The sequence below is a fragment of the Chrysochloris asiatica genome, unplaced genomic scaffold (genome assembly GCF_000296735.1).
Source record: "Chrysochloris asiatica unplaced genomic scaffold, ChrAsi1.0 scaffold00009, whole genome shotgun sequence".
In the NCBI taxonomy this organism is placed as follows: domain Eukaryota; kingdom Metazoa; phylum Chordata; class Mammalia; order Afrosoricida; family Chrysochloridae; genus Chrysochloris; species Chrysochloris asiatica.
In genome coordinates this window covers 15,689,425-15,715,813 of record NW_006408527.1, presented here as the reverse complement: position 1 = coordinate 15,715,813, position 26,389 = coordinate 15,689,425, and the positions used below count along the sequence as shown (strand labels likewise).

The 26,389-nt window shown below is 40.6% G+C and overlaps 1 protein-coding gene across 3 annotated transcripts in view; it reads left to right on the top strand.

Annotated features, from left to right (window-relative positions):
* SRGAP2 (SLIT-ROBO Rho GTPase activating protein 2) overlaps positions 1 to 26,389 on the top strand; it is a 324,371-nt gene that overhangs the window by 159,204 nt on the left and 138,778 nt on the right. For all 3 annotated transcript variants that reach the window (XM_006834068.1, XM_006834067.1, XM_006834069.1), the window contains exon 3: positions 10,387 to 10,549. In XM_006834068.1, coding sequence (XP_006834131.1) covers positions 10,387 to 10,549 — 163 coding nt within the window. The remainder of the gene's footprint in view (positions 1 to 10,386; positions 10,550 to 26,389) is intronic.

The window sequence follows — 26,389 nt, the reverse complement described above, 5'->3', positions numbered from 1 at the left end:
AATGAAATAAGAAGGCAGCAGAGATTAGGGACTGAGATCCTGGATAATAATAGGCCAGAAATTCAGGCAAGTATTCTGGTTGGCTGGGATCCAAGTCTTGAGTAGACCCTGTGTCTACATCTGCAGAGCTGTTTCTGGAGTGATAACTTAGGAAAACCTCCTCCTCTCTTCCAGGAAGACAGGTGCTATGTGGGGTCGCTGAAAGGAAGATATAAATGGTTAGAAAAGTCTCCAGTTAGACTCTACAATGGCTTAGACTTGGAGATTGTTCCCAGTTCTCTAACCTAACTCTGAGGAACCTTAGTCCAATAACTCTTTAGGAAATAACTAGGCACCAGGTTTGTCCAGTACTTGACTTCAAAGCAGATTCCTAAGGCCCTAGCTCTTAGACATGCCATTCGACCAAGGGTGTGGCTGGGCTCCTCGGCACTCACCCACAGCCACAAGAATTCCATTTCCATGCAGCTCTTCCCCCAAACCTGATTATAGGGGACAGTTCCTACTATTTTGAGTAAGATGGGTACACCACTGCTTGAATCCTTTCTAATCATGTGTCTAGGTTACTGAAGACGACTTATGGTACTAAGTGGTCCCTGAAATGTTGAAAGCTTATTTTGCCACACATGAATACACTGACTCCTCAGTTGTCAATCAACATATGGTTAGTTTCCAAAGGCCAGGTTGGTAGGCGTTATCCAAGAGTTGGGTCCTGTCTTTGGCATTTGTGCTCCCCTTCCCACTCACCTACTTGTTCTCACACCTGAGATTGGGCATCCTCAGCACCTCTAGATGCACCTGGCATGGGTAGGCCCTCCTCCCCCACCACACCTTCCCTATCATTGCAGAACTGGTAGGGGGTAGTGGTAGTCTTACCACCAAGGATGAAACTGGGCCTACCATTACCTGTCTGCACCCCAGACCTCTCCACGTTCCTGCTTGCCAGTCTTGGAGACTGCCTCCGGGGTGGGCAGCTCTTAGGCCTACAGGCTGCTGAGGACTGCCCACTTGCAGAGGTGACAGAGAGGCCTCTTTGGAAAAAGATTACAAAGCCCCTCCACCCAACTCCTGTGTCTGATCTGTCCCTGCCAGCCCGGAGTTTGCTGTGAGCTTAGAGGGCTCCTTCATCCCGACCTGGCCATTACAAACCTTAAAGGCTTCTCCAGGACCTTGCTCCCTCTCACAAACTTTACCCTCATACTTCCCCTCCACTCGTCCCTTTCTCCTCTCTTTATTGTGCACAATTAGTCCCATAGTAGGTTTTTTACTATTGTCATAAATGCAAAATGTTGACGAACAAGTGAGGAGTAGATGTACATGTTTTTGCCTTTGGCCCTTTTTTCATCTCTTAACTCTCCTACTCTGATCTCATTGCTGGCACCTTTGAAGCTGGGGCTGTGATAAAGGCCAGGAAAGTGTGTCCGCCTGCCTGCCTGCTTTTGAAAGATATACTCCCTACCCCTGGCTCTCGCTCTACCATTGGGTCACACGACCAGCTGCCACAATTACAGCAGAATCTTTTTTCAAGTCAGTTCTCACCTTGGTGATTCTTTCCCCCTCCTTCTTTTTAACACCTTCCACCAGCAAATCCAATCCAACCCTGGCTTATCTGGGTCAGCAAGGGTCTGATTTTATGTAAGGCACCATCAGACCATAAATCCCTGCAGCTTTGCCTCTATCCAGCCTGTCTACTTCTGTCAGCATCAGCAAAATGCAGAATAGGGAAAATAAGCCAGAAAGACTAATAACACTCATCTAAATAAAATAATCTCCTTGGCTGCCTCAGTTCATTTCATTTCAATCAGGGTGCCAGGAAAGCGTTTAGGTTTTTTTTTTTTAAGCTTTGTTACTTGTTCCTTATCCAACCGTCACTACACAATCTCTTCTATTTTCCATATACCTTTTTTTTTTTTAATTCTTCTTAACCCACCTGATATAAACGCAAAATGTCGACGAATAAGTGAGAAGTAAATGTACATGAATGATGTATTTGACTCATTTTGGGATTTTGGCTACCATCATTTATATGCTTCTTGTTGTTAAGTGTTGTCAAGTTGGTTCCAACTCACAGTGACCCTGTAGAGGGTTTCCAAGCAGTGACTGGTGGGTTTGAACTGCTGACCTTGCAGTTAATAGTCCAGTGCTTATCCTGTGCAGCGCCACACCAGGACTCCGACTGCTTAGCTTTATACAAGTGACAAACATTCTTAGATGTATTGGTATTTGCAACCCCGGAACAGCAGGTTTGCTAGGAATTCTGAGAAAAGGGGGCTCGGTGGAAGTTGCTGAAACACCTGGGCTCTCTTTGGATTTCTTCTGTCAACCTCAGAACATAGGATTTATCTTCCCCTTGTCCCTTAGGGGAAGGACAATGGAAGATTAAATTCCTCTCTCCTACTGGTATCTCCCTTATTTCTTCCCTGAGACTTACAGCTGCTTTGTTAATTGCCTGTTGCTGCTGTCTTATCCCAGCCATTATTTTCAGAGAGCTGTGCATTTTCAGCAGGCTAAACTCTTGGCCCTGGCCCAAGGCTGGGTAAAGGCCATGTTGAAAATTGTTGAAAGCTGAGGCCTAGTTTGTTTGGAAATAATAATAATAATATTTCCTCACATTTGTACAGGGCTTTATTTTTCACATAATTCTTGTGCATCTACCATTTCATTTGATCCACACAACAGATAGCCTTGTGAGGTGGAGAGGTAAAGTCAGAAACTGTAGGTCCAAAAGGGAGTATACCAATGCAGATGTTGAACTCATTCCAATAATGCCATGCTTGTGCCATGAGTTCATCTGTATACCCATGAACGTTTTGTTTGTTGGTGTTGAATCACTTCCTACACATGGTAACTTCATGTGCACAGAGTTGAACTGTGCTCCTCCTCCCTGGTTTTCATGGCTGTGACCTTTCAGAGGGAAATCACAAGGCTTGTCTTCTGAGGCATCTCTGGGTAATTTTGAACCATTAACCTTTCAGCCAGTAGTTGAGGACTTTAGCTTTATACAAGTGACAAATGATGCGCTAATCAGAAATGATGAATGATTAACAGTATCTTAAGCCAAGAGATCTCCCAGGTTTTTACAACCATACCCCATGCATTGAAGACATTTAGGGAACTAGTAGGAATCCTATGTGGTGCTGTAGGAGAAGCCCTGGACTGCTAACTATCTCCCCGCCCCCAAGTTTGTTGTTGTTGTTAAGTGCCATCGAGTCTATTCCAAACCATAGTGACCCTGTATAGGGTTTTGGAGGAGCAGCTGGTGAGCTTGAACTGCCGAACTTGCAGTTCAAATGGCTTTGCAGTCTGATACATTAACCCACAGCGCCACACCAGGACTCCCTTCCGCCAAGGTAGGCGGTTCAAACTCACCAGACACTCCTAGGAGACCCTATACAGGGTCACTATGAATCAGAACCGGCAACAGGGGAGTTCATTGTACACTGACAGAGAATGTGTCTGTTTTATAGATGAGGCAACTGAGACTGAACAGAGGGGATATGGGGAGAAAAGGAAGTGCAAGAAAGAGGCCAATTTGGACTTTTACAGAGTAGGCTCTTCCCTTAGGTATTTTAGAGAAATCCCTCTGAGCTGTGTTGCTAAGTTTATGGAACATCCATAAATAGTCTAAGTTGAGAGAGAAAAACTAGGCTAATGTATTCAAAGCTAATGATTCAGCTTTGCAGCTTTATCTCTTTCAGTGCATTTGTAATGATAATCTCTTTTGCATATTCGCAGCCTGCTTGTGACTTTTTAGGTCTCCTATTTTTTTTTTTTTTTTTGACTCCAGTCATTCCAGTATTATGTGTTCTTGCTTGTCCTGGAAAAAAAAGAAATTAAAGTAAGAAAAATACTTTTGGATATTTTGTCTGCTTTTTAGGGATTAATGGTTTGAGGAGATTTGCAGCTGTTCAGCACATTCCTAAGGGATGCAGGTCCTTTTCTTTAAATGCCCAAGTATTACACAACTTAAAGCTCTGGGGGCAGGGAAAGTAAAGAGACTATACAAACAAATGATAGATGGAAAAGATATAAAGAAGAATTTCAATCTCTTAACCAAACGAAGTTCTCTTGGCTCCAGCGGCCGCAAATAAAATAAGGCTGTGTGAAGTCGCTGGAGCAGGAAACCGCTCTAGCAGAACCTTAATATGCTCCCTATGAAATCCCGTCTTGTTGACTTGCTTATTTTCCAACCTGAAGTATGTTTCATCTTTGGAGCTTGTTTCTAAACTAGTCTTTGTGCATGCTGGCTGGTTAAAATGGTCTGTAAGGTAGATTTGTGTTTCCTTCCTCACACATGCCCTGCACCTTTCCTGTCCCACCGCTATCCAAAAATAAATCAATGAATTCATTAAAAGGCTTCAGTTGAAAAGAGAACTATGTCTGAGAAAGTACACAAACTCAAAGCACCAGAAAATATTATGTGAAGTGCTACAGTAATAATGAGACTGGGAACCCCTAGAAAAAACACACAACAGGATCTAGTACTGTTTTTTGTTTTTTTGTTTTTTCAAACTCATAGACACCTTTTTAAAAATAAAAATCTTGCCTAAAATCCCAATATATGAAATAGATCAAAGCTCTGTTTTGCTGGTATAAAATCTACTTTTAAAAACAAAAATTAATGAAGAGTACTTTGAAGGATTCTGTGGGCAAACTATTATTGAACGACACAGGGAGCATCAAAAAAGGATGGAAGGTAAGAAGATAAGAGACAGAGAAATTAGAATACCGAAAATGGATCAAACAGAATGCAGTCAGAGAACACTGACTCATTGTAGAAATATAACTGTCACTGAACAAACTGTATGGAAATTGTCAAATGGAAACCTAATTTACTGTGTAAACTTCACTGGAAACACAAGAAAACATTTTTTAAAAAAGATTTTAAAAAAAAAGGATGGAAGGAATACACAGAGTCACTGTACCAAAAAGAACTAGTCAGTATTCAACCATTTCAGGAGAGAGCATATGATCAAGAACTGGTGATATTGAAGGAAGAGGTCCAAGCTCTTCTGAAGCCATTGGGAAAACAAACAAACAAACAAACAAGGAATTGACAGCATACCAACTGAAATGCTTCAACAAATGGATGCAAAAGCATTCACCTGTATGGAGGTGTACTCACTTGTCTATGTGAAGACATTTTGAAGACAGTTGACCATTCTACTGGAAGACATCTGTATTTGTGTCCATTCTAAAGAAAAGTGACTCTATAGAATGCAGTGATATCAAAATTTCAATTGTGATATTAATGATATTATGGGACAATATCATTAATATCACAATTGAAATTTTGCTGAAGATAATTGAAAAACGGTTGCATTAGGGTACTGTGAAAAATTCAAGCTGGATTCAGAAGAGGATGTGAAATGAAGGATATTACTACTGACATCAGATAGATAATGGCTGAAAGCAGAGAATACCAGAAAGATATTTACTTGTGTTTTGTTGACTATGCAAAAATGTTCAACTGTATGGATCATAACAAATTATGGATAACATTTTGAAGAATGAGAATTTCAGAACACTTGATTATGCTCCTGCAAAACGTGTATGTAGACCAAGAGGCAGTCATTCAAACAGAATAAAGGGATCGTGAATGATTTAAAATCAGGAAAAGTGTGTGTTGGGGTTGTATCCTTTCACCATACTTATTCAATCTATATGCTGAGCAAATAATCAGAGAAGCTGGACTATATGAAGAAGAACACAGCATCAGGATTGGACGAAGATTCATTAACAACCTGCAGTGTACAAATGACAACCTTGCTTGCTGAAAGTTAAGAGAACTTGAAACACTTACTGATGACCATCAAAAATTACAGCCTTCAGCATGGATTATACTTCAACATACAGAAAACAAAAAGCTTCACTCACACCTGGAATAATAAGCAACACCATGATAAGTGGAGAAAAGATTGAAGTTGCCAAGAATTTCATTTTACTTGAATCCGCAATCAACAGCCATAGGAGTAGCAGTTAAAAAATAAAGCAACATATTGCACTGGACAAATTTGTCACAAAAGATCTCTAAAAGTGTTAAAGAGCAAATATGTCACTTTGAGGACTAATGCCCCTGACCTAAGTGACGGTATTTTGAATCATCTCATATGTATGCAGAAACTGAACAGTGAATAAGGAAGATCAAAGAAGAATTGATATCTTCGAGTTCTGGAGTTGGTGAAGAATATTGAATGTGCTATGGATTGCCAGAAGAATAAACAAATCTGTCTTAAAAGAAGTACTGCTGCTTATAAGGGAAAATGGCAAGACTTTACTCATGTATTTTAGACATGGTATCAGGAGAGAACAATCTCAGGAGGAGGACATCATGCTTGGTAGAGTAGAGAGTCATTGTGTTAACACAATGGCAGCAGTGATGGGCTGAAACCTAACAGTGGTAATGAGGCTGGAGCAGGAGTGGGTAGTATTTCGTTCTGTTGTGCACAGTTCCAGACTGACTTGACAGAACTAACAGTAACAGTAACATTACAGAGTCAAGTCAATGAGAACAATGAGACTGTGCTTATAAATGAAAATTATTTAAATTGGAATTATGAATAATTGTTGCAGTTTTAGGTAAGTTGCATCATCAAATTGCGTCAGGTTTTGGTTTGGGTTGCCCAACTCATCTTGTTTCACACACATGAGTTGATGTAATCTTGAGATAATCTTAACATAAGTTCATTTGCTGTTGTTGTTGTTGTTGATTGCAGTCAAGTTGGTTCTGACTCATAGCAACTCTGTTATAGGATTTCCAAGGCTGTAAATCTTTGCAGGGACAGAAAGCCTCATCTTTCTCCCTCAGAGCGGCTGCTGGACTTGAACCATTGACCTTGTGGTTCCCAGCCCAGTGCTTATCCTACAGAGCCACTGTGCTCCCTATACTGACAGTGATGGTGGTGGTGGTTATGTAATGTGGAGTCATTTCTGACTCATAGCGGCCCTTTATAGGGTTTTTGAGGCTATAAATCTTTACAGAACTAGAAAGCCTCATCTTTCTCCCACAGAACCACTGGTAGTTTCTAAGTGCTGACCGTGAGATTCGCAGTCTGACTCATAACCACTATGCTACCAGACAGTTATTGTTAAGTGCCATCGAGTCAGTACTGACTCATAGCGACTCTGTATAGGGTTTCTGAGGAGTGTCTGGTGAGCTTGAACCACTGAGCTTGTGGTTCAAAGTGACCTTGCAGTCCAGCAAATTAACCCACAGTGCTGTACCAGAATTCCATATACTAACAGTAGGGAAGAGGAATTGAGAATTCAGTCACTAACAGGGGTCTTTAGGAGCCTGCCACGTGGAGAGTTGGGGACACTATTTCAAGTGCTTTCTGGTGACAGTATGGAACTACCCCATAGGGTTTTCTAGACTGTAGTCTTTCCTGGAGCAGATCGCCAATTTCATGGATAAGCAGAGAAAGGGAATATGGAGGGATTATGGATTGAGTTGTGCCCCTCAAAATATATGCCATCTTGACTGGGTCATGATTTGCAGTGGCTTGGCAGTTAGGTGAGGATGGTGTGGCACTATAGGGTAAGCACTGGACTGGTAACTGAAAGGTCAGCAGTTCAAACCCACCAGCCACTTTTGGTAACCTTATACAGGGTTGTTATGAGTGGGAACCAATGCGACAACACACAACAACAACAACAACAACAAAGTAGTTAAATGATAAGGCGTTTTATTTTTTAAAGTTACTCACTGTCACTCATTCTTTTTATTTGCACATTTTAATGTGCTCCTCCTTTCTTCTGAGTACCCTGGAGGAGGTACTTGCCCTGTTTCCTTTCCCATGGTGATGACTGGTACTTCTCCCATCTCGACTTGTGGTTTGTGGGCTATGTTTGTGAGTTTGCTGGCCCTTTGTTCATACCTATAGTAAAGCTCTCTTTGGCCTGTTTTAGGTCTGTCATTGTCATCTGACCTAGACTGTGACATTTGCATCTTTGGAATGACTAAAGCTCCTAATAAAGAGCCCTGGTAGCACAGTGGTTAAGCTTTTGGCTGTGCTAACTAAAGGATCAGTGGTTCAAACCCAGCAGCTTCTCCCTGGAAAACAGATGTGGCAGTCTGCTCCCACAAGGATGGACAGCATTGGAAACAGTCCTACTTTGCCCCATGGGACCACTATGAGTCACTATCAACTTGATAGCAAGTGGTCTATTTATTTATTTTTAAAGCACTTAATACTGCACCTTGTTATTTTGAGATACCAATAAACATTTGTGGAATTGAATTGCGAAAATGTTTTTATGTGTGTAAAGTACTATAGGAAAAGACACCACCAGCCCTGTCTTCTAACCAATAGAGACTGCAACCTTTGTCTACCCTTGATAATAGACATATTGACACCAATTGTAAATCGAAGATCATAAGAGATCTACCTTTTTTAAAAAGCCCTGGTGTGGTGCTGTGGGGTAATGCACTAGACTACAAGGTGGGTTTGAACTGCATGATCAGCAGTTGAAATTCACCAACCACTCTGAATTTGAACTGCCGATCTTGCAGTTCAAACCAACCTTGCGGTCTAGTTCTTTATCCCACAGCACTACACCAGGGCTAAGCATACTCCATACTTAATGAGGGCACGGGTAGCTTCCCAAGAGAAACCAACACCTAACAAAAAGGTAAATTGGATTATTTAGGAGTTTGTAACTGAAATTGATGTGGAATCAGTGTAAAAGTTTTCTAGCAAATAAAACATAAAATGTCACTGAATACATGTGTTCAAATCTCTCACCAGTTTGAATTTAGAATTGTTTCCTGTTCACCTCTTTTCAGATGCTAAATATTTTGAAAGGAGTAAATTAATTACATGGATTTCATCTTTTTAGCTAGAATATTGTCATATCTTTCTTTTCATAAAATTGTAACTGGGCATAATGTTTCCACAGTGTTTGGCACATAGCTGTTAGCTGTGTCAGCCACAGAAGCACAAAGGCCATCAGGGAAGAGCAGTTTCAGAACAAGTTAAATGTGGACTGTATTCTTCATTGGTTAGAAGCAACTTCTTGGTACTGGTTGGAGAGATTTTTGATTTGCTGATCTGGTGGTATGTTCTGAAGCCAGAATAGATGTGGTGTGATTATTTGTTAATAGTTGGCTTGCCTAAGTTGCAGTCCACAAATCACAGGTGGCTGGGAGCATCCAGGTCTGGCTAGGAGCATAATTGTCACACACAAAAAAAGCACCATCACCTCACTGTCTTACACTAAAAGACTAACTGGAGGGAAGCAGAGGTGAACGGGAAGGAACAGGTTGTCACAAGGTGACCTTCTAAACAATACTCTTTTGCCGCTACTGGCTTGGTTTTGAATTCCAGCATTGTTACTTTTAGATGTGTTGAACTTGGGCAAGGTGTTTGACTATTATTCTTAGTCCTATCTTCTTCACATGGAAAATGTGGCTCATAAGATCCATTTTTTTGGCTGTTGTGAGTTTAAATTAACCAAGGCTTTGATAAATTGTATAGATCACCCTTGTTTTTTAGTTCTCACCATAAAAAAAATCAGAGTTCCAAGGGCAAAACTTTCCGTGGCTTAAATTAGTGCTATGAACTGAATAGGTAATCAATAGTTCTTTTAGATCACAATTTCATTAGAAATGAACATCATGGTTTGATATTTTACTGTTCCCCTCAAGCTGCAGAAGTTCTAGGAATAAGGAATAAATGTGTTCAGATCTGGTCTGTCCTCTTTGTTTTATGAAAATCATGACTCCTTCAATGAAATCAAAACCTCTGTAGAGGTCTTCTATGGAATTGAATCGTTTTCAGTGGGTTGTTTTTTTTTTTCATGGCAAATGCTCCCAAAGTTGTTTAATTGAGTCTTGTTATTGTTTGGCTCACTGTTGTCAAATCAGTTCCGATAAATTTGTGGGAATGTAGTGATTGATGTCTTTAAATGCAAACCAAATTACTTAGTGGGGAAGGTTAGTGACTAGATTCAGGCTGCCTTGACTGCTTTTAGTTGGACAACACAGAACTGTAGCTCCAGACTCTGACTCCCTCTTAAAACCTCTCTGAGCTTCAGTTTTCTAATGGGTAAAATGAGGATCATACTTACAACAAAATGGTGCAGGTTAAATGAGATGATCCTTCTAAAACATTCAGAAAGTTCCTAGAACTTGGTAGATGCTCAATAGATACTCTTCGTTCGCCTTTCTCATCCTTTTCTATTTTTCTTCTCGATATTTTTATTCCCCCCCCCCCTTTTCCCCCTCCAGTAAGTTTTTAGAGCATGAGAAAACTGGAGATACCAGTTTCAGGCAAGGTATCTGTATGTCTGCTTTGGCTTTGGTTGCTGTAATTTTGTTACATAGACTGCAGTCATAGATGACTTAACAGAATTGATTTTTAAAAAATTTTACTTCTCATTTAATTGCAGGAAGGATCAGAATGTTCTCTCTCCAGTCAACTGCTGGAATCTCCTCTTAAATCAGGTGAAGCGGGAGAGCCGGGACCACACCACCCTGAGTGACATCTACTTGAATAATATCATTCCTCGATTTGTCCAAGTCAGCGAGGACTCAGGAAGACTCTTTAAAAAGGTAAATTGATCTTCCTAGTCACAGAGCTTCTGAGGTGTAGCAATGAAAAACAGACTTGTAAATAAGAGAAAGAATATTTTATTGGCACATTTAAAAGACTCGCAGCCTGTTCATTCCTCACTATGTACCCATGGAGAAAGAAACGAATTAGCATTCATTTTTTTTCCTTTGTGAGCTAAGGTAATAAGAGCCCTGGGAAAGGGATTGTTTGCAAGGAACAACCTCAGGGCTGGCAGCATAATTCATAATCTGCCTACAATTAATAATGGCTGTGCTTTAGTGGGTTGCAGTCCAGTGATGTGGGAAGCTATTGAGATTCAGAAGCCTTAGGTGTCATTTCATGTTTTCTTCCAGTTCATTTAGCAAATTCATGCATGCTTTTGCTTCACCTCCCTTTCCAGGTTCTCATCTTGGCTCCAGGGTGGGCTCATGCACTGCATTAATTCTATCATGACATAGTTTTTGTCTTTGCACCCCAGAAAGGGTTCAATTGTTTATCACAATTCTTTGGGCAAAGGTTGAGTAATTTAACCTTTTCAGTCTTAGGAAAAACTAAATAATTGTGAAATCTTACTGAATGTCTGCCAAATCCACCTTACCAATCAATGGTAGAACCATCTTCTTAGAGACCCAGTAACTTGTTTTCTAAGGTCTCTCACCTTGAGCTCTTCACAGAGTCATTTACTCTGGAGGTTCGGTAATAAATGGTGGCATATGATGTATTATAGCTAACATTCAAGATCCAGCCTCCCTAGATGACTTTTCTGAAGGCAAATCATCACCCTTGAGGTAAAAGTAGAAAGAGGGTATGTTGTTGTTACGTGCCGTCGAGTTGATTCTGACCCATAGTGACCCTCTATAGGGTTTCTGAGGAACAGCTGGTGAGCTTGAAATGCTGACCTTGCAGTTCAATCAGCTTTGCAGTCTGGCGCATTAACCCCCAGTGCCACACCAGGCCTCCAGAAAGAGGGTATAGAAGTCTTCTACATAGAAAGAGCTATCTGGAAGTCATTGATTTCCATTTAAGGAATCCGTTGTTAAGAATTGAGGCTATGATGGAAAGGCCTCGGATACACAGGATTGGGTGGATATAGCAATATATTGCTACTGGCATTGACCAGTTTTACAATGATTAATATTAGGAAGTTTTCTGGATCTAGATGAGTAGACAGCAGAACCCAGTTTCTAAGATTATACTTTCAGGAATCATTTCTATAGTTTTGTTTCTAGAATGCAATTTCTTTCCTTCTTTCCTTCCTTTCTTCCTCCCTCCCTCCCTCCCTTTCTTTCCCTAAAAGAAGAACTGATTTAGGACCTTTTTTCTGCATAATAAGCTCCTGGGATGGCACCATAGGATAAGCACTTGACCTCAAAGTTGATGTGAACTGCTAGGTCAGTGGTTCAAACTATCAGCCGCTCCTCAGAAATGCTATACAGGGTCGCTTTGAGTCAGAACCAACTCAACAGCACTTAACAACAGCAACAACATCTGCAGAATTGCATCCCTGAATCATAGTAGCAGGATACTGACAACACGATTATCTGATAAAGAAGGATGAGAACACTAACTCCTCCAATAACTCCTTAGCTGTTTTTAATGGTCCTGCTGAGCAGTGGTTGGGCCACACTTAGTTTAGGGGTGAAGGTGCTCCTCACTGTCTCCTCCCTGGTTTCCAGTGCCTGTCCTAACTTGGTTGTCATCAGTCTGCAATATTCTACAGTCCTTGGTGATGTGCGGGTGTGACTAAACTTTAAACCTCCTTCGGTGAAACCTTGACGGTAATCAGATCCCACTTCACCTCTTCTCCATGACCTTGACAACCGCTTACAGCATCTCAAGAAGGAAAGGATGGTTGATTGTTGGTTTGCTCCTCCATTCTCTGTTCATCTGAGAAAAACTTCTGTGAGAGATAGTCACCCATTTAGACTCACCCCTAACTCAGCTTCTTTTCCTCTCAGCCTTGGGAGAAGAATCAGGCTGACTCTAAGTCAGAGTTGTTCATGCTCATGACAGGCAGACATCAATGTCGTGAGTGCCCCTGGCTCCATTTCACCAAAGGCCGGCCTTTGTGCGTGGCACATATACAAGGTAGGGAATGAGGGAGCTGTTGACCTCCAGGAGGAAAATTATCCCCCTGTGAATGGTATTCCTAACCATGTTCTCAGGTTGACCTCCTTAAGCTGCATTTCTATGCTGAGGTGTGTAAGGAAGAATTTCTCAGTTCTCACAGGACTGTTTATGTGTGACATTTCATTCAAGAGATGTGCACATGTCATAGTGTACAACTCAGTACAATTCCAGAGACTGAATACATCCTGGGTAGCCAGCACCCAGATCAAGAAACAAAACGTTACAGAACTCCAGAAGCTTCCCTCATGCTCTCCTAGTTACTTTCCCTTTCCAAGGCTAACTACTGTCCTTACTTTTAACACAAGATGTTAGTTTGGCTTTGTTTCATACTTTGTAAAAATAGAAGTGTACAGTATATGGGAGTCTTGGTGTGGTGCTGTGTGATTAGCACTGGACCGCAAGGTTGGTTTGATCTACAGGGTTGGCAGTTCAAACTCACCAGCTGCTCCTTGGAAACCCTATACTGGGTTGCTGTGAGTTGGAACCAACTCGATGGCACTTAACAACAATAACCATACAGTATATGCACTTTTTGTCAGATCTCTCAAATTCAACAATGTTTTGTGAGGTTCTTCAAAATTATTGTGTTTAGTTGCTGATCATAAGTCTGCATCTTGATCTTTAGAAATTTGTATTAATCAGAGTTGATTAGAAATATGTATAATATTGTAGAATGGCCAATGTTTACTATCCCACTGGATGAACACTCTCTTTCCTTTCTCCCTTGAGTCTCAACATAGGCCAAAAACTTTGAAGTAAAAGTTGCTTCAAGTAGATCAGAAGAGTAGGTTAATTCTGTTCAGGCTGAATGAGAACCTCTTTGCTTTCTAGTAACAGGCAAAGAAACATTCTCCCTCCATACTCCAGTTCTTCTATCTGTTTTACTTAGAGTGTGTTACACATGAGGAATTAAAATCCTGCTTGTTGAGAAATTGGATAAAAGACCTACAGAATGTGCCTGGGTGCCCTGCCTGTTGTGTGAAGCTTCTCTGGGCTTGCTATGAAAGCAGAGCCCTTTTCCAAGGGATACTGTCTCTTAGACTCAGCTCTGCTGTGTTGAGTTGGAGCGGTTTCCATAGCTGTCAGCAGTGAGTTTGGGTTATATATGATCTCTTTTGCCAACAAATAAGTCAAATTCATTACCATCGACTCTTATTTCAATTCGTAACGACCCCATTAGACACAGTAGAGTTGCCCATAGTGTTTCTAAGGCTGGAAACGTCACAGAATGAGCACTGGTGCCACAATGATTAAGTGCAAGTCAGCTAACCGATACGCCACAAGTTCAAATCCATGGGAGAAAAGACCTGGCTCCCATGAAGTTTATAGCTTGGGAAACCCTATGGGAGGCTCTAACGTGTCACCTAGGGCCACTATGAGTCAGAATCTACGTGATGACTTGCAACAATGGTCTTACAGAAGCAAATGGTCACATCTTTCTCCTGTGGAGAAGCTGGTGGTTTCTAGCAGCCAAGCTCTTACCCATTGCACCACCAGGGCTCCTGTGATCTCCAAGGTGCCTTCTTTATCTAATATACTGTGATCTTGTGGTAACAAGTGTGTACTATGCATGGAGCTTCTGTTTCTTAGTTGACTTTTGTTAAATCATGATAGGCAAATAACAGCCCCAGAGATCAGGGTAAGCAAAGGTGCAAGAAGCACGGGGAGAAGAAAACATTAGCTAAGGTAACTGAAGACCAAAATTTCTTGAGAAATGGAACATTGTTTCAAAGGTCTTTCAGCCAAGAAAATATTGCATATGCAGGGTTTTAGGGATTATGTCTTGTCTAATTTCAAGGATTATATATTATGGCCAGTAGCTGAGGGATGCTGAATGAGATTCCAAATGTGTAAAGTAGAATATACCTTTGCTTTTACCTGTAAATTTGGTTCTAACAGCAAGAGGAGATCAAGTCCACAATCTCTGGAGATGCAAGCTTCAGGAAAGAGATCTTTATTTCTTGTACAGCTGTGGATGCCTAGTTCTGGACACCCATGCTTTAATGTGAATTTAAATTTGTCGTTTGTAAAAGTCACACAAGTTCTTCTTTATTAATTTTTTTTTTTTTTTCTAATCTGGAGTCCTGGTGTGACGCTGTAACATAAGCACTGGACTTCAAACCACAAAGTCGGTGGTTCAAACCCACCAGCTGCTCCTTGGATATCCTATGCAGCATAGTTATGAATTGGAACTGACTCAACACTTAACTACCACTCCTATTACTTTTTTCTTATCTATAAAATTTAATGATTCACTGGCAAAGCTTATGATAGTAAAAGTCAACATGTTTTTGAGGCTTATTCTCTGCCAGGTACTATGTTAGACACTTTATGTGTAGTCTTTCATTCAATCCTTAAAATAACTATTAGGTAATTACTATTAGCTCCCTGGGTGGCACAAATCATTTGCTCTTGGCTGCTAATGAGAGGTTGGCAGTTCAAAGCCTTCCATAAAATATTGGCAGCCAAGAAAACCCTATGGAGTTCAGTTCTGCTTTGTAGCACATGGGGTCATCATGTGTCCGAATTGATTTTGACAGCAACAAGTTTGGATTTAGAGTTACTATGATCATACCCTCCCCCTTTTATTTTAATGAAGGAGAAAGCTGAGATTTAAAGAAATGAAGCAAGCAAGAGGTGAGGCCAGTATTTAGATCCATTCATGTGGGTCTAGAATCCAAACTTTACATCCACCTGCTCTGTTGAGGTTATCTTGGTCTGATGTGCAGGATAAAGGCTATTGAGTATTTTGAGATTCTTTTTCATTGTTGAATCCAAGTATTTTACTGAGTTATGGAATTGACTTCACCTTTTCTCTTGCACATTAAGCTTCAAAGGGTATTGAGGTATTAGACATCAGCAATGAATTGTTTCTCCTACCAGGTGTCGACGGAAAGTCGTTGAAAGTTGGGAGTGCTATAGTGAACATGTTTTTCTCCCCAGGAGCAGAATCTGTAGTAAGTAGGAAACAAAGAACTCATTAAACACGAGAACTGGCCAAAAAGTCTGGCTCACATCGAATTCAGCTAATTTGGGGATGTCAGGGCAGCTGCACAATTGGTCCCTCTCTGCTACTGAACCCCCTTAAGGGATGCTCCCTGCAGCCTTCTGGTGTGTGGTTATGTCTGCTGAGACATATTTTACATTTTGCATGAAGCCAGGATGGAGATTCCTGTAGCTAAATATAACATCTGGGGAAAGTAGCCTCCTGTCCACAACTTTGAAACAGACCCACTTTGTCTAGGACTGCAGGGAAAATTGAACCCATTTGGTGCTCTTGACATCTCCTTCCGTGTAATGAAAGCTCAGTCTGTCTAATCCCTGTTGGAACCAACGTTTGGGCAAATATTATTGCTACCACCTTCATTTGTTTAATGTGGAGGCTTCAAAAACGGTGGCCCAACACAGCCAAGTCTGACTCCCAGCTCTGTGAGGAGGCGTCAAAAAGTTCATGGAAAAAAACTCCATTATCTTTTCATTCCATTTTTCCACAAAGTCTTTGAAGCCCCCTTGCGTGTAAGAGAAGCTTGTACTAAAGAAGCAGAAGTGATTTCCCCCAGTTTGCCAGATTAGACTGAAATACATTTGAGTGTGCTTGTTGCCAGAGGGGAGCGCGCAATACTGTTTTCTCTCTTTTCGCTGAGCTGGAACATACTCAAAACTCCTCCCACATTGCTTGTCCGGTGCATTGCTTCTATCCCTAAAGCTGCTCGTTTGTAAGCTACAAAGCCTCATCTATTCAGATAATCCTAAAACTCTCTCAGTTTGCCTCTGTCTTTTATTCAGATTCCAGTCAACAGTATTCCTGTTTTACTTTGGATACCCTAAGGTTGGTTCTATGGCGGAAACTCAGATCACACTGAGAATGCTAGAAAGCTAGGCCAGGTTCCTTGCGGACCATTAGTTCTCAACTCTGCCTCTGCATGGATTCTTGTGGGTATTTTAAAACAGTCTTCGTGATATTGAGTAGACAAATAGGCAAAGATTTGAATTGATACTGATTTCTTATGATACAAAAGCATGAGCTACTACCAAAGAGAAATAATGATAAACTGGACATCAAAATAAACTTTTGCACTTGGAAAGACATGTTTAAGAAAATGAACAGAGGCAATAGAATGCTGTTGTTATAAAGTGCCGTCGAGTCAGTTCCAACTCATAGTGACCCTGTATAGGGTTTCCAAGGAGCAAATGGTAGGTTTGAAATGCTGACCTTGTGGTTCACAGTCCAATGCTAATCCTACAGCACCACCCAAAAATCCACAAGCAACAGAATAGCAGAACACATTTGCAATACATATATTTGAGAAGGTAGTTGCATTGGAATATATATAAAGAACACTGAAAACTCGATAAGAAGACAGACTACTTAACTTCAAAAACTAGGCAAAAGATTTAAGCAGACGCTTCGTAAAAGAAGATAAGCAAATAGTACATGAGCAATACTTAATATCACTAGTCAGGAAAATGCAAATTAAAACTGCAAGGAGATACTTGTATACTCACTAGAATGACTGACTGATGGGGCACTGGAAGCACTCACTCAACTATGCCAAGAAATTTGGAAGACAACTATCTGGCCAGCTGAATTGGAAGAGATCCATATCTGTGCCCATTCTAAAGAGAGACCCAACAGAATGCAGAAATCATCTGACAATATCATTGATATCCCATGCAAATAAAATTTTAGTAAAGATTATTTCCAGAGGTTCAAGTTGGATTCAGAAGAGGCCATGAAGGGAGGGGTATCATTGCTGATGTCCAATGGATCTTGGCTGAAAGCAGAGAATACCAGAAAGATGTTTGCCTGTGCTTTATTGACCAAGCAAAGGCTTTCAGTTGTGTGGATCATGACAAGCTATGGACAACATTGTGAAGTATGAGTATTCTGGAACACTTAATTGTGCTCATATGCAATCTGTACATAGACCAAGAGGCAGCTGTTCTAACAGAACATGGGAACACTGAATGGTTTAAAATTAAGAAAGGTGTGTGACAGGGTTGTATTCTTTCACCGTACTTTTTCACTCTGTAGTGGTGGTGGTTATGTGCCGTGGAGCCAGTTCCCGACTCATAGTGATCCTGCATAAGGTTTCTGAGGCTGTAAATCTTCACGGGAGCAGAAAACCTCATCTTTCTCCTGTGTAACCGCTGGGAGTTTCAAACTGCTGACTGTGAGGTTAGCAGCCCGATTAGTGTATGCTGAGCAAATAATCTGAAAAGCTGAATTATATGAAGAAAAACATGGCATCAGGATTGGAGGAAGACTCATTAACAACCTATTGTAATAATACAGTTGACACAACCTTGTTTGCTGAAAGTGAAGAGGACTTAAAATATTTACTGATGAAGATCAAAGACCACAGCTTTCAGCTAGAATCTAAGAATGTTAATCTTTTATTGCAAAGAGTTTTCAGATAAGATAAAGATTTTGAGATGGGGAGATTATCCTGAATAATCTGGGTAGACCCTAAATACAATCACAGGTGACCTTATGAAAAAGAGACAGAGAGAGAGTCTAGGCAGAAAAAAACCAGGTGAAGGAAGCACTGTCGTAATGAGAAGATGCTACATGACTGGCTTTGAGGTTGAAGGAAGGGACCATCACCTATGAAATGCAGCTGTAGATGCTGCGAAAGACCAAGAAGCAGATTCCCCCATAGGACTTCCTGAGATTGCACATATCTGTGACACCTTGGTTTTGACCCAGTGAAACAGATGTTAGACCTCTGGCCACTAGACAGTAAGTGAGTAAATGTGTGTTGTTTCAAGCCACCAAGTTTGTGCTAATGTGTTATAGCAGCAATAGGAAATTAATGCTTTATTCATTATAACCAAACTGGAGCTACACACACTCTGGAAGTAATTCAAATGTCTATCAACAGATTAATCAAAAAACAAATTATGGTGTATCCATATTGAATATTATCCAGCAGTAAAAACAATTGAACTATTAATACGTACAACAATGCAGAGATAAACTCAAAAACCATTAATTAGGCTGATCCAAAGAAATGAGGCCCAAAATGTATTCTGTATGGTTCCATTTATGTGAGACTTTGGAAAAAGTAAAGGGATAGAAGGCAAATTATGGTTGCCATGAGGCCAGGGGAGGGGTAGTGAGGAGCAGTTGATTGCAAAAGGACACCAGAGATGATGGAAATGTTATCTAATTTTGCTGCTGCTGCTGATGTGTGTTCATTTTACAAAACTCATTCAGCATATGTACATTGTTGTTGTTGTTGTTATGTGCCGTGGAGTCAATTCCGACTCATAGCGACCCTGTACAGGGTTTCCGAGGCTGTAAATCTTTACGGGAGCAGAAAGCCTCATCTTTCTCCCGCAGAGCAGCTGGTAGTTTCGAACTGCTGACCTTGAGGTTCGCAGCCCGATTCGTAACCACTACGCTACCATGTATATATGTTTATTGCATATAAATTATGCTTCAAGAAGGTGTATTTTAAAAGATCATTAAAAAAATACCAGTGCCAGGGCCTCACCTCAGTGTAGTTGAGTCGTCCCTGGGTTAGGACCTCAGTGATGCATACGTCCATGAACCACTGCTATCAATTTAGTGCTTTCTCTAGTTTCCATCTTGGGGAAACCTCAGACTCCAGCAGACATCTGAAGCCATCAGATCCTGCCTACCCATATGAATAGACATTATTGAAGCATCCAGGTCAGTGTCTCCAGACAGCCCATCATGATTCCCTGCCTTATTTCTGGGAGGTGAGAAAGGGTGGGTTTGGCTTCAGAAAATGCAGGAAGGTTGCTGAGGAAGAAATATAGTACATTCAATTATTCCTTTTACCCAGGGCCCCCAGATGTTAAACTTGCCCTTTATCTACCAAGAGTTATAAGTCACAAGAGTACTGCCATGGCCAGTCAGAGTTTCTCTAGCAGTAAGGAAATGGTTCTGGCAGTGAAAGAGGGTACAGGAGATTTCAAACTAAAAGCCATGTGTGGCTATCTGCTTCGCCATTTTGTACTAGGGTAGGCTTTCCTATAGCGTCTTTGCCTCCAGTTGTTGGGATTCAAAAATATATGTGAGGTGAGATGATAATATTGTAAGGAGACATGTTATATGGTGTTATTGTAATAAATAAGAAAATGAGAAGACATGTCTGGCAGCGCTCATGCAGTTGATGTCCCTGAAGGAACTAAAAGTCGTCTCCCTGTCTTCTGCCTTCCTGAGAAAGGATTTATCTTAGCATGCTCTTTAAAAGGTATGGGTGAGTGACCTAACCCTCCCTCCTTCCCAATGAATTTAGTATTTGTTCTTTGACTACATTTCTTCTGCATTATCATGTGGTCACTAACAAGGTTGCTCAGTGCTTTATACACGGCTTAGCTAGTTACCCAATTGATCTTGTTGGTAGCAAAAAATCTGTTCTGATTAATTGAGCTTTCTTCTCTCATATCTGATAAAGAGATCTTTGGAGAGAAGAATAGGATGTGAAGCTGTGCTTATTTGAGGAGGAGATGGAAGGCTGCCAACTACTTCAAAGGTATCTCTGCTGATAAGAGACGTCAGGTTGGCTGCCAAAGCCAACACTGAGGGGAGCTTTGCAACTAGTGCTGTTTGTGGTGTTTCAGCTTTGGTTTCTGTGACAGTAGGTCAGCAGCATCTGTATCCTCTCCCTTGGGGCTTCTCTCTTGGTGGTCCAGGCTTTTTTTGGACTTAGAAAGATTTCAGCTCAAAGGGAATGTACGTCAAAGATATCTGCAGTCTGTTGCTTAGGTTAGTTCATGTTTGCCTTTTTGTTGTTTTAGTTCTTAGATATATCTGTATGCCTTTTCTACAAGAGCCCAAAGTGCTATGTTTAGAACATTCAAAGACTTACTATTGCTTGGAGCCCTGTAAAGCAAGGGAAGGGAACATTGATCTGAAGAACAACTAAAAAACAAATGAAGACCAGGAAGGAAAAGTACAGTTGACAGAAGACAAAAGTATCCAGAAGCAACCTTGTGTTACTCTAAAACATCATGTGATAATAAATATTTGAGTTAGTATGGTGAACACAGCATTATACTAGATACTTAAAAGGAGCTTAAACCCAAATTGAGAAGTAAGGTTTGCCTCAGGGATTTTAGGTCTTTTTGGTATACTTGGATCTCCCCAAATTTTGTGGGATGATAATAATAATAATACCAACCTTTCCTAAAAAGCTTGCTATAGATACCAAGGAGCTCTGGTAGCATAGTGGTTACGAATCGGGCCGCAAACCTTAAGGTCAGCAGTTCGAAACTACCAGCTGTTACGCAGGTGAAGGATGAGGCTTTCTGCTGCCATAAAGATTTACAGCCTCGGAAACCCTGTACAGGGTTACTATGAGTCAGAACCGACTCTCCGGCACATCACAATAAATACCAAGCACTGTAATAGCCGCCAAATACATATTTTTTCTAGTTCTTTCATCTACTTTGCTGGGGTGTTTTCCCCAACATTTTTGTGGATGTATAAAATACCTATACAAAGTCCACATATTGGCGGGTCTGGGGGCTCAGGATCAGGAGATGGAAAGGAGCTGAGGACTGTGGGGGGTGTGTGTGCAGGTTTACAGGGTATACCCCTTGGTTGGGTGAGGATGCATGGACAGGATGATAACTATGCCAATGAAATGATGGATGATAGAATGAATGTAAAGTTGATGTTCTCCCATGTAGGCTATCACACAATTCACAATAAAACATTAAAATAATAATAATAAATAAAACATACAGTTCAATTATTTTTTACAACATGAAAACAACTATGTAACCAGCACCCTGATACTGAAAAAAACCTTCCCATCATCTCACAGTATTTTAATAAATGGAATCAAATACACCCACTCCTCACTCATCCACATGATGAGATTCCAAAGACCAGGTTGTTATGTGAAAGGTGGCATTATGCAAAACTGAAGGACGACCGCATCGGATCACAAAATGGAAGGTTACGTAACAGCTAAACCATGGAGAATCAGGGCCCAGCCAAGCTGACACTTAACCTTAACCATCACAGTCAGCATTAGTCTAACCTTGCACCTCAGCATTCGTAACTGTCATCATATGTTGATACTGCCCTAAAAAGTTGGATAGTACTTTTTTTTTACTGTTGTGATATATACAAAATGTTGGATAATGATATGGTTGTTAGTGAGGAAGTAGGTGTAATACCCTTTCAGTAATTGAAATTGTGCATGCCCTTGTTTTCTAGCCTTCATGGGTTCTGATTCAAAGTTAACTGTAATTCTTAAATTGGTGCCCAGTATATAATGTGGAGTTTTTGTTGTTGTTATGAGCTGCTTTTAATAAAGTTATCTTGGTAATTGATTATGCTGTTTTCATTGTAGTTTGCTTGGATGAATGTAATATCCTAACTGTACTGGGTCTGTGTATCATAGGAGTTCTCTCCCCCAACCCCTTTGAATTTAGGCACATTTTGGAAAATATTTCTGTTCCATTCGCTCACCTCTCTTGCTGGGACTCCAGTTGCACATATGTTAGATTACCTAATCTGATCCCACAGGTTCACTGAGGTGCTATCCATGTTATCCAATCTTTTTTTCTATATTTAACTTAGATGGTTTCTCAAGTTCAGTAACCCTTTCTTCTGTTGAATCTGTTGTTGGTGTTAAGTGCCATTGGGTCAGTTCCAACTCATAGTGACCCTATAAAGGGTTTCCAAGGAGCAGCTTGTGAGCTTCAACCACTGACCTTGTGATTCCCAGTCCAGTGTGGATCCTACTGTGCTATTAATAACATCCAGTAAATTTTTTACTTGCGATATTGCATTTCAGTTTTATGATTTCCATTGGGCACTTTTTTACAGTTTCCATAGACCTACTAAAGTTTCCCATGTCTTCATTCATTGTATTTATCTTTTCCTGTGGGTATTTTAAAGAATTACTTTAATACTTTTGTTTACTGTTTCTAGTATCTCATTATTCTTGGGTCTGCTTCTGTTTATTAGTTTATCTCTTGACCAAGGATCTTTTTGTTTTACCCTCATGCCTAGCATTTTTTTTTTTTTTTTGACACATTGGACATTAGAGATGATATATTAAACTGACTTGTCTTCCTCTGAAGAGTGTTATGTCTTATTTTATTGTTATTAGGTGGCATCGAGTCTTATTTTAGTAGGCAATTAATTTACTGACTGATCATCTCAAATTTGAGGGCACTTGAATTAATGTTTCATTGTTGTTAAGTGTCATCAGTGGCTGGTGGGTTTGAACTGTCGACCTTGCAGTTAGCAGTCCTGGGATGTTTTCTTTACACCTAAGACAAGACCTTTCTGGAGTTTCTCTGGAAAGCCTGTGATGTTTATCACATCCTTTCATTTGGCAAGGCTGGAACTCCAATTTTTGTGTCTCCTACAGTGGGCAGCATCTAGAATGACCAGCTGTCCCTGTTTTTCTGGAACTGAAGGAGTTCCTGAGAAATAGAACTTTCACTTTTATCCATTGTCCTAGTGATGGCATTTGGGTCATTTTCAGTTTGAGGCTGCTGTGAATAATGTTGATATGAGAAAAGAAGATTGCTTTTCTGTCCATGATATGGTGATGTGCCATGGTGTTGGTTCCAACTCATAGCAACCCTATTTAGGGTTTCTGAGTCTGTAAATCATTACGGGAGCAGAAAACTTCAGCTTTCTCCTGTGGAACTGCTAGTAGTTGTAAACTGCTGACCATGAGATTAGCATCCCAACTTGTAACCACTAGCTACCTGAGCTCCTTTTCCATTGTATAGTTGAAAAAATTAAAACTCAGTGTGATAAAGAACTCTTTCCTAAGGCCAGAAGAGATGAAACTGAAATTTTCTGCTACCCTATGTTTTAGGATTAAGGAGTTCTGGTAGCGTAGTGGTTATGAATCGGGCTGCTAACCTCAAGGTCAGCAGTTTGAAACTACCAGCGGTTCCGCAGGAGAAAGATGAGGTGTTCTGCTTCCGTAAAGATTTACAGCCTTGGAAACCCTGTGCAGGGACACTATGAGTCAGAACTGACTCCACGGTACTTAACAACAGCAACAACAACAACATTTTAGGATTAATACCTTATTTCCAGGAATTCTGGTGTGGTGCTGTAGGTTCAGAACTGGACTTCGAACCACAAGGTTGACAGTTCAAACCCACCTGCTGCTCCTGAGAAACTCTATTTTACAGAGTCGCTATGAGTTGGAATCAATTTGACTGCACTTAGCAACAACAGTCTTTGGAAAAATAAGAAAGTGAATTCAAAACCTGCTTCCTCTCTCTATCTTCCCTTTCCTTTCTTCTTCTTTGCTTTTCTCTTCTCCCTTTTGAATAACTTAAATTTTTTTTATAAGACTTGACCATTGTAGAAAATTCAAAAATAGAGGAAAAAATATGAAAACCCAGATTATGTTGTACATACTAATTTATAATCTACTATTTTCATCAAAACCTCCACCTTTGCATTTCAGTAAATTTTCATCTCTTCTGGTTTTTTGTATATCCAGGCCATAGAAACATTTCCTTAATTGTCTGAAAAATGTCCCTGAAAGATGGTTTGTCCAAATCAGTGTCTGATGCACATTGGTGTTGTGTCCCTCAAATCTCTCTTAGTCTAGTTCTGTTCCCTTTTCATGGCACTGATTTGTTGAGGAGAATGCTAGTTGTTCTGTAGAGTGTCCCACCTTCTAGATTTGTCTCTATGCTTCCTTGTGTTGTGGTTTAGTTTCCTTATGTATCTTGTATTTTCTATAAGTTGGAAGTTGGCTGTAAAGAATAAATGTATTCAGGTTAAATATTTTTGACAAGAATGCTTATAATAGGAGATGTCATATATTTCGTGTTACATCACATTTTTGTTGTTGTTGTTAAGTGACATTGATTCAATTCAATTCCAACTCATGGCAACCTTGTATAGTTTTCCAAGGTGCAACTTAGTGGGCTTGAATCACTGGCCTGGCAGTCCAGTTCTTACCAATGCCACACCAGGATTCCACATCATGTTGTTGTTGTTGTTAAGTGCCGTTGAGTCATTTCTGACCCGTAGCGACCCTGTATAGGGTTTCCAAGGAATGGCTGGTAAGCTTGAACCACTGACCATGCAGTTCAAATGGCCACATCACACTAGGAACCATGGAATATCTAGTTAAGCCACCAATATTGATGCTAAGACTGACCTCCAGATCAGGGTGGTGACAATCTGAATTTTCCAGTTTTTGCCAGGTGGTTATGTGCCTTGGAGTCAGTTTCAACTTACATCGAGCCTGCATAGGATTTCTGAGCCTATAAATCTTTATGGGAGAAGGAAACCTCATCTTTCTCCTGCGAAGTGGCTGGTAGTTTCAAACTGCTAACCTTGCGCCATTAACAGCCCCACTCAGAACCCACTATGTTACCAGGTGTCCTTCCATTTTAATTGTGTTTTTGCCCATTTAATAGAAAGTAGTTTGTGTGGAGTTATGTAGGAGTCCCTGAGTGGTGCAAACAGTTAAGCGCTCAATTACTAGATGAAAGGTTGGTGGTTAGAACTCACCCAAAGATGTCTTGAAGACAGGCATGGAGATCTGCTTGGAAGATTCCAGCGTTAAAAACCCCATGGAGCCCTTCTCTGCACACATGCAGTCACCACGAGACATAACTGATTCTGTGTCAACAAACAATGAATGATGATGTATATGGCAACATTTGTTGTTGTTGTTGTTATGTGCCGTGGAGTCGGTTCCGACTCATAGCGGCCCTGTACAGGGTTTCCGAGGCTGTTAATCTTTATGGGAGCAGAACGCCTCATCTTTCTCCTGCGGAGCAGCTGGTAGTTTTGAACTGCTGACCTTGCAGTTCGCAGCCCGATTCGTAACCACTACGCTACCAGAGCTCCTTTATGTGGAACTAATTCAATCATTCATCTGATGGCTTTAACCCAATTGATAATTCTAGACAAGTTATTCTTTAACCATCTGTATACCTCATACATGACTGCAAACTCTACCTAAGAATACAACTCATCGAGTAGCATGCAAATAAGCAGTACCTTGTGATTGTTCATTGTACTTAGGAGAAACTGCACTAACATTACCTATGTTTTTATTAGAAGATCCACAGTAATAACAAAAATAAATGATAGCAATCATATGTGATTCTAAAGGAATGTTAACCAGTTCCCAGGGACTATGCTAAATGCTTTGCGTGTATTCGCTCATTTAATCATCACAACAACCCTTTCAGATGGGTAGTAATATTATCATCCTCACTTAGAGATAAGAACATGGGCCCTGGGATAAGTACTTTACTCAAGGTAATTAGCTGGTTGATGACAGAATTGGGCTTGGAGCCTAGGATGTCTGCTTCTGGGTCATCTCTTCACATCACCATGCTCTACTGTCTTCCATGTTAGAAAGGTAGCAGTCATTGATAGCTGATGGACCAATGGTGTGCACGGAGCTAATGGCATGTGCATTCCACATACAGACATATAAGTGCTTGGGTCTAACCAGAATTTCTACTGTGCTATTCTGATTCTGCTTCTTGTCTAGCTAGTCCAAAGAGAAGGGGGGTACCTTTGGTTTCTGTCTTTGTTCTTGCAGAACTGACTGGTCAAGAACTTTCCTTTGAATTCCTCTCTGCTTGTCTGAGTGTGATTTTTTGTTTTGTTTTGTTTTTGTTTTTTAATTTAAGGTTTTTATTGTGGATTGAGTGAAAGTTTACAGGGCACATCATCAGTTTCACATTCAACAATTCATATAACTTGTTTC